Source organism: Alligator sinensis, unplaced genomic scaffold (assembly GCF_000455745.1).
Source record: "Alligator sinensis unplaced genomic scaffold, ASM45574v1 scaffold1391_1, whole genome shotgun sequence".
In the NCBI taxonomy this organism is placed as follows: Eukaryota; Metazoa; Chordata; order Crocodylia; family Alligatoridae; genus Alligator; species Alligator sinensis.
In genome coordinates, this window is record NW_005842761.1 from 621,486 (window position 1) to 630,766 (window position 9,281).

Sequence of the window (9,281 nt, forward strand, 5' to 3'; positions counted from 1 at the left end):
CTGTTGAGTCAGTAAGTGGGGCTGGGGGGGGGCCTGGCTGGTTCCTCCCCATCCCCCCTGGAGAGGGTCCCCAGTGCCTGGTGGCACCAGCTCTGGGGGTGCAGAACCCCCCCCCAGTACCCCCCTCCCCTCTCCCACTGACAGCCAGCCAGGAGCTTCTGGAGCCCTGGCCAGCTTACAAAGCAGGTGACAGCACCCCCTGCTACCTGGCCTCTGTGGAGGCACTGAATACCCATGAATAGGAGCTGCACATGTATTAGGTTTCAATGGCACTATATCTTCAAGTGCTCTGTATAAAGCGCAAATATTACAGGGTGATCAAGGTGCCTTTTCTAACTTCTGTGCAAGTCATGGCCTAAAACCTAAGCAAGTGGGGGGCAGTGCAGAAAGTCCTTTTGAAGTATACAAATGTACTCAGCCTTAAAAAACACAACCTAAGGCATACAGGCTTAACAAAGTACTGAACTGATACTGGCAAGGCCAAATGTGTCAAACAGGGACCTCAAATGTACCCATCCATTTCCAACAAAAATTCAATCAGCAGTTGCAAAAGATGGAGAAAAAAGGCATCATCAGACCCTCTGTCAGCCCATAGGCTGCCCCTGTGGTGTTCGTGCAAAAGAAAGGGCAAGGTGTGCAGGTCCATGTGAATTATCATAAACTGAATTATGTTACTGTTAAAAATGCCTACCCCTTACCTCAAATTAATAACACAGTAAACCTCCTAGCCAAAGTTGGATGGTTCTTCCTTAATCTGGCTAGTGGGTACTGGCAGGTGAAAATGCACCCCCAAAAAAAGTTAAAACAGCTTTCTGAACTAAGAAGAAACTTCTAAAGTTAAATGTTGTGCCTTTTGGATTATGCAATGCTCCTAGTCCATTTAAAAAACTAATAAATAACATGTTAGTGAATTTGCAAAAAACATCCCATCTGGTGTACCTAGATAGATAATATAATTGAATAGGACAAACTTTTTAAAAGCATTTGAAAAAACTAAGAGCAGTGTTTTAAATGCTAAAAAAAAGCCAATTTTAAAATTAAACCCACCAACTGTCAGCTTTTCTGCAGGAAAATAAACTTTTTAAAACATGTAACCTCTACAAACAGGGGTAAGCCCAAATCCAGAGGAGGTGGAGGCTGTGGCCTGGCTGTGGCCTGACCTCAAAATCTAACAAAACTGTGCAGCTTCTTGGGTTTAGCCTCCTATTATAAACATTTTGTGGTAAATTTTGCTACCATTGCAAAGTCCTTACATGAGCTCTATAGTAAGTCAAAGTTAATCTAAATGAGGAAATATTAAAATGCCTTTATAAAGCTAAAGTGGCAATTACTGTAATGTCATCCCCTCTCTTAGCGTATCCAGACCCTCAGTTGCCCTTCTCGTTAAACACTACTGCAGGTAAATTAAAGCTGTTTTGTCACAAGTTGAAGAAAGCCAAAAAAGTCAAGCCTCAAACAAAGCAAGTCAAGCCTCAAACAAAGCTAGGTGGCAATATGCAACTATAAAAAAATAAAATAAAATAAATTGCTTGCTGTGATGACCTTTAGCAAACGTTTTCAACACTTCTTCCTGGGAAAGTTCTTCACATTAAAAACAGACCACAGCGCTCTCTGATGGCTACAGAATTTGCAAGAAGACAAACAACTGGTTAAGTGACTAAAACAGCTGGCTAAGATCCAAGTACCAAATCATTCTTTGCCCTAAAAAAACAGCACCAAAATGCTAATTCCTCATCCCTTACACCTCACATAGTAAAAATTAAACCTAAAGTTCAAGTAGTAAAAATCTATCCACTACCTACAGTAAAAACAACCAGAGGTAAACCAACCCCAAATACAAAATAAATAAATAAAAGCCAAAAGGTTAATAATTTGGTGTCCAAAATGGCAACAAAAAAATACTAACATAAAGAAACTAATAAAGTAAAAAAAAAAAAAATCAATAGTAAAAAGTTTTCTAAAAAAGGGCAACATCATCTGTGTCTAAAAAGGTACTGGGTTGTGTGACCTAAGCTAAGCATTAAGCAAAAAGCACTGGTGCAAAAACTTCCAAAATCTGCCCCAAACCCCAAAGTTATTCAAATAGTGGTACCAAAACAAGAAAAAAGAAAAGAAAAATTCTGCAAACTCTACATAATTCCAATTCCAAAATACAGACAGGCCTTAAAAAGGTCTCTTATAAGGTCCAGTTTTGGTGTTTCTGGTTAGGCTAAAAAAATCTGTTAAAAACTAGTGCAGATCATGCAAGATGTGTGGTGTCCCCCCAAAATTAAAAAATAATCGCAGGACCCCCATGGTCTCCATGCAGGCTAAACAACCTTTGAAAAAAATAGCAATAAATATCCTGGGTCCCCTGTCCATTACACCATGTAAAACCAAGCATGTTTTAGTAGTGGCTAATTGTTTTTCCAAGTGAGCAAAAGCATACCCTCCCCCTAATCAAAAGGTTCGAACTGCAGCCAAGGTGTTTATTAAAAATGTTGTGTGCTACCATGGTGTACCTCACTCTCTACACACTGACCAGGAAGCAAGTTTTAAATCTCAGTTATTTCGTCACGTATGTAACCTTCTAAAAATCAACAAAACCCGCACCACACCATGTCACCCCCAATCTAATGGCTTCATAAAACAATTCAACCCTACTCTGGTTAACATGCTATCCTCCCTAATCAAAAACAAATAAATCAAATAAAATACTCCCTTATGTCATAATGGTACAGTCACCTACAAAATATACGTCATACATGGTGTTGTTTAAACAAAAACAATTGCTTAACTGTTAATGTTGTTTCTAAAGTAAACAGATCAAAAAAGATGTAAATCTATCTTAAGTATGTTACAAAAAAAATCACAATACCTAAGTTCAGCTATCCAGGCTGTTAAGAAACATTGGACTGCAGCAACACAAAGGCAAAAAAATAAGTACTGTAGCCTCAGGGTCACTCAACAGGTGTATGAATTGGGAGAGTTGGTGTGGATACAGAAGCCTTGTGCCAGTTTCTGGGGCAAGAGGGTTGGCACATTTTGGGTGCTTGTACGCGTGTGTTGCTGTCTGCCTCCTGCAGGCTGCGCACTTGGCTGCTACTGCCAAGGCAAGAGGCAAAGACTCCCCACCCGGGCTGTGCGGGGCTTACGACAGAGCTCTGGATCCGGAGAAGCTTCGGACACTTCGGGGTCGGAAGCAGCACATTCGGGTCAAAGCGCTGCCTCGTTCGGCTTCCCGAAGCGCTTCGGAGCCACCTCCGAGATCCGGCCATAGGGTATAATGGGGAAACAATAAAATATCTATAACTTTGTTGTTTTTTGTCCGATTTGGATGAAATTTTATGGGGTTGTAGACTCTGCAGAGAGGATCAAGAAGATTGGTGCAGGGGCTTCAAGAAGATTGGTGCAGGGGTTTGGGGGAAACTGTACCCCAAATTCTTGAAAGCAAAACTCATGTCACGTCTAGGCATTACAACATAGCGTGGTGAAAACTACACGGGGTGGTGGCTCTTGCTGAAGCCACAAAGCCTGCCAAGTTTTAAGAAGATCAGTGCAGGGGTTTGCAGGGAACTGCACCTCAAGCTGCGGACAAGCAAAATTCGTGCCATGGGTGCTGTGGGACTGACTCTGTCCGTCTTGGGGTACGGAGGGGAGACACTGCTGCAGACCTGGCTGCTAAACTGTTGTGTTACCAGTTACCAATCAATCACTCATGATTCACTCAGGGACCAGCTCAATACCCAGGACCTAGCTACTGCATAACGATTTAACGAGCATCAATTAGCACCTACAAAACCAGGCTAAGGAGAGAACAAAGTTATAGATATTTCATTGATTCCCCCATTAGACCCTAAGGCTGGATCTCCGAGGCGGCTCCGAAGTTTTGGAGCCGCTTTGGCCGGATCGAGGCGGAAACCCAGTCTGGAGCTCTGGATCAGATCCCTGGCATCCGAAGCGGCCAGATCCGAAGCCGGATTGGATCGCTGCCGACTAGCCAGGCTACTCCTGAGGGAGTCACCGTGGTGGTGCCCCCTCTAAGCTGTTCTAAATCTAACTGATTTGTGGGCTGAAGAGACTGGCTTATACTGAGGGACTGAAGCAGCTCAGTGTGCTTAGTTCAACAGAAAAAAAGACTGAGAGGTGAATGTGTAATGACTGGGGAGGGGGGAAAAAAGTAGAGGCCGCAGAACAAGGACTCAGGGTGTGGAAATCAAAGCCAGACAAATACAGATTAGGAACACAGTAACACAGGATCAAAGGAATATGGATCATCTAGTCCAGCTCCCTGCTCAAGGCAAGATCATCTCAGACCAAATTAGAAAAAGGAGCACAATATTTTGCAATGAGGATAATTAATCCTTGGAACTAGCCCCAAAGGAGAGTGTGAATTTTCTATCTCTTGATGTCTTCAGATTGAAACTGGATGCCTCAGCCAAGCACAAAGTATTTGGTTCAATGCAAGGGTAATTGGGAGAAATGAAAAGCATGTGTTGTAGCATTTGCAGGATGGAGAATTAAAAAAGGAGGCCATTTTTATAACAGGACAAAGTGATGTATCACTGGACATTCAATCTGTCACAGAAGGTGGGAGGAAGGCACATTTTAGGTACATGATGTGTCTGGTAGAGGTAACAGTGAATCAGTTGTTTCAGCATCAGTTTGCAAACTAAGGCTTCAACCCCATAAGAAAGGTAAACAACTGCTTACCTGTTTATAGTACAAGTACTTCCACGGATGGTGTATGTGCATGTGTATAGGTGGCAAATATATGTATAAACTAGGTTAGTAAAAATTACAGTGAAAATGTGTACCGGGGAGGGTTTTTAGATAGGATAATTATCTCTGTATTTGGAAAGCAGTTTCCAGATACAAGTGATGAGATAAAAAACCACAAATGTCACAATCTTCCTGCAAAGCACTATGAGTTGCAAGGGGGAGCTGCTTTTCTGTTTGCACCTGATGAGTCTGTTTAAAACAGTCCATTCCTACCACTATAACAGGCCACATGGACACAGAGTGTCTTTTTTAACTTTTAATTTAGAAAGGTCTATACTGGAACAGAACCTGCTCTTATTCTGAAATGTGAGTATTCCTGTGTGGTGGTAGCCCAGTACCTGAAAAACTAGTAGAAGTTTCCAAGATATTAAGCCTGGGGGTGTCAGAGAGAAGAGCAAAACAATGATTGAGCAAGCAATCCTCCCTGGCAGATCAAGAGAAACAGAAATTGTTTGGATGGCAATCCAGGAAATTAGGCAGCTTTGAAGTCATTGGCTCACAAACAAGAAGCTCATGCTAGGGGGCAAAGACTAACACAGTTCTGGAAAAGAATGGAGGCCTCACCTGTGCTACCATGTATTGTGGGTACAGTTCAAGTTCTGCTGGTAAAACTGACTGTGTCCAAGCTTACAGCCCCTTTGGGAGCCAACCTCCCAGCCTCTGCCGGATGGGTTGAGGCTGCTGCTTCTGCCTGGTCCCATCATCAGCCAGTGCGCCCCCACAGTACACTTCACTCTGTGAAGGCCATAACCATGGCAGTGGAACTGTGTGGGGCCACTGGAAGCAAACAGGTGTGCACACGCTTTAGTGGCCTGGTGGCAGTGGCTGCTGTTGGCTGCCAGGACCTCTGAAGCCCAATGCAGGTGCTAGAGACAGAGCCAGAGTCCTAACTGAGGAAGGTGTAAGGTTGGATTTCTTAAGCTGCTGACATCAATTCAAGTTTTCCATCATTATTTGCTATTAGATACATAGGAGGTGCTTAGCCCCTGGCTTGTGTGCCAGATCCAGCCCATGGAGCAATGTGATCTAGCCCACAGGGCTTCCCAAGGGTCTGGAAGTTAACATTGCCACTGCTCCCCCACCACCATATTTCCAAGCCCCGTCAGCCCAGATGAAGTGGCCCCATGCCTGGGGTTTAGTTGCTGTGTGTGGGGCTGGAGGCAGGGCAATGGACCTAGTTTGGTGCGTGTGGGTCAGGGTTGGAGGTGCAGTGGCAGGCCTGATCTGGCACATCTGAGGCTGAGGCTGTGGATATGATATGGTCTCCAGGATGCGGCCCCAGCCCTGTGCAGTCCACAGACCGGATCTGGCCCACAGACGGAACCTGCACCAACTCATCAGGCCCACCAGGCCAAAAGGTTTGGCAACAATAAAATACATCAATGAACTAGCAAAAAATGACATCGGCCTGCCCAGTATTAGCCAGGGTAAATAATGGGGCCCTAAGGACAAGAATGAAAATAACTTTAAGAATGCAGAATTAAATGGGTTGAAACCAAGTTACAGCTAAGTCTACAGTCTGTGCACTCAGAGTAGCAGATAAGACAAATCTTTGAGCTGCTATGAGGATCTGGGCAAATGGGTTACATTCTTCTGACTTCCAGAGAAAAAGCTGCTGTCGTTGGGCACTGGGCTGTCCTAGACCTTTAACCCCACAGCCCTGTGGAGGGGGCAGTCTGGCAACCCCTGCAGGTGGTCTCCTCCACTGGGGTAACTTTTATCCTGTCTACCTCACCCTAACCCAAGGTTTCTCCTTCTGACACTGCCTGACAATACCATTCTCTCTTTCCTATCCTCATCTCCTGCCTTTTGTCACCCACCTGCCTCCTCTTCCCCTTGCCCTCTCTCCCCCACTCTCTTCTGGGCACATTTTGACCCTTTGGTTGATCTCCTTCAGCCCCAGGTGCACCAGGGAGCAGGTCCTGGTGAAAGCAGAAGCTACAGTAGGGGTCACTGCCTGTCCCCAGAGTGCCCCAACATGCAGGGACAGCAAAGTCACAAACTGTGATGGGGAGCAGCTTTGAACACTGCATCTGGCAGAGGGATGAGTCAGTTCCCACTACTGCCACAGTCTCACCCCCAGTGTCTCAGAGTACATCCAACACACACACATGCATGCACAGTGTACCCACATGAATGCCAGTATGTGTAATGCCAGGATCTACCCAGTGCCTGCCAGCTGGAACAGTGTCCACCCCAACACCCTTTGTTCATGCACATAGCCACCCAAGGATCAAGGAAGCTACACCACCCTGTGCCAGCTGGACAGACAGATGGACAGGCCAGTATCCATGGTGCCACCACTCTCATGCAACACCTCAGGGAGCACTGGTGCTACAGACAGATTGGTGGGAAGAGAGCGCTGGCCGATCTAACACACACACCAGAGAGCACTGGTGCTGCCCAACTTGTGCTGGACAGACAGATGGATGGATTAGCACCCTCCCTGACACCTCTTACACCCAGAGTACCACACTGCAGGGTGGGTACCTGCAGACTAGACAGATAGACAGGGCAGTACCCACTGCTGTACCCCTGACACACACAGCACTCTACAGCAAACACCTACAGAACCAGTGTCCCATCCCGCCCTGTGCCAGCACCTTTCAAAAGCCACCCGCGTGTGCTGTGCCCCCCACAGCCCAGCCCCTGCCTCACCTGGAGGTGTTTCTCTGACATGGCCATATCCCCCTCCAGCCTGACCTTCAGCTTCTGCAGCTCCTTGCGCTCCCACTGCAGCAGGGCATCTACCTGGTCTGGGGCCTGGCAGCAGCAGGGAACAAAGGACAGGGCCAAGGGCAGATGGGCAGGGGCAGGAGCAGAAACATGGGGCAGGTTAACATTCAACTCCCAGCAATGCTAGCAATTTGCCACAGGGCACAGGGAGGGTCTTCCCCAACTACATGAGGGTGTGGAGCAATACAGAGCAGTGCTGTGGGGCATGGGGGCACCTGGCAGTTGGAAGGCACTTGGGCATATCACCTGCCTGCTCTCCAGTCAGTGCCCCCACAGGGTTGTGCTGCAGGGCATAGGGGTGCATGCATTGGATGAGCATGGGAAAATGGGCCACTGCTCAGCATATGGCTGCTGTCCCAGACAGATGTGCTGTGATGGCTGGGGGGCCCCTGGGGGAAGGGGGCACTTCAGAACTGGAGAGCACAAGGGGGTCTCACATGTTTGGTGTGTAGCTGGCACCCTTGCCATAGGGAAGCAGGGTATGTGAGAGCTGGGGGGCTGCCTGGGGATTGGAGGCTTGGGCACGTGGGCAACGGGGACCTATGGGGGTGGGGCTGGGGGAGGATGGGGCAGATGGAGAATGGGGTTCTCACCTGCTCGGTCTGCGGGCGGTACCCACGCACAGTCGCGCTCTGCCGGTTGGTGAGCAGTGCAGTGCGGACCTTGGCTAGCACAGTGTCGAGATGCTTGCGCTCCACCACCAGGTGCTTGGCCTGCTGGCTGACCTCACTGAGAGCCTGGCGCAGCCGGCTCACCATCAGCCTCACAGTGCTGCAGTAACGGTGGGCCAGGCGGTTGCTGGTGCTGGTGCAGAAGTCCCGGAAGCAGGGCAGGGGCAGCTGGCTAACCCACGGGGGTGGTTTGGTCTTGCTCTTCCACAATGTCACGCCTGGTCCCTCGGGCGGCTTCTCCAAGGTCTCACCAGTCTCTGTCACATCCAGCTTGAAGTGCCAGCTCTGGAGACGTGCCCGGTGCTCATGGGGCAGCTCCTTGGGCTGGCCTGGTGGGCGCCACAGGGACAAGGCCTCCCGAGCGCAGCCCTTGTGCAGATCCTGCGCTGCCTGCACCGTGGCCTTGGCCGCCTTGCGCCAGGCCTCTGGGCCAGCACGGCCCCGCAGCAGCTCTGCCGGGGGCCCCATGGTGGCACTGCAGAGAGAGGGAGAGGGAGAACTAAGTCAGCACCTACTGCTGCAGGGGGTACTGGGGCTCTTACTTGCTCCTTGCCCCTGCCAGGAACAAGCTGGCATCATATCAGAGTACAGAGGTCTGATACAGAACTGGGTGGGGGAAACCAGCCAGGCTGACTGGGGGGGAGCAGTGGGGAAGGACATACTGGGCTGGCTGGGCCTGTGGGTCTGATCCAGACTAGCAGGGAGGGGGCACACCAGCCTGCCTGGGTCCATGGGGCTCACCTGGGGTGGCAGGAGTGGGGATGCTGGGCTGGCACTAGCCCAGCCTGCTCCCTCTCTGAGATGTTCCCTGCTCCTGCATGCAAGGCTTGGGGTATGTGCCTAGGCTGTCAGTGCCCAGTGCCAGGCGCTGCCCTGAGCCCCACCAGAGCTGCTGGCTCCACTGAGGTCAGCAGATCCCAGGGATCCTGGCCCCCGCCCTGGAGCCTGCACTGCTCCTGGCTCCAGACCGGCTCATGTCTCTGCGTCTGTGTCTCTCCATGGAGACGGTTGCTACAGCAGCAGGTGCTTGCCTCACAGAGCCCCATTCAGAAGGAATCCCAGGCAAGGCCAAGGATGCGTGTGTCGGGGGGAGAGGGGGGGGGTCCGGGGGAG

General features: G+C 49.2%; 1 protein-coding gene across 1 annotated transcript in view; it reads right to left on the minus strand.

Annotated features, from left to right (window-relative positions):
• The window catches only part of CCDC105 (coiled-coil domain containing 105), a 14,837-nt gene extending 6,201 nt beyond the window's left edge, over positions 1–8,636 (minus strand). The window contains exons 1-2 of the mRNA XM_006034676.1: positions 8,091–8,636; positions 7,420–7,524 (exon numbers count right to left, since the gene is read on the minus strand). Coding sequence (XP_006034738.1) covers positions 7,420–7,524; positions 8,091–8,636 — 651 coding nt within the window. The remainder of the gene's footprint in view (positions 1–7,419; positions 7,525–8,090) is intronic.
• Between the last annotated feature and the right edge of the window lie 645 nt (positions 8,637–9,281).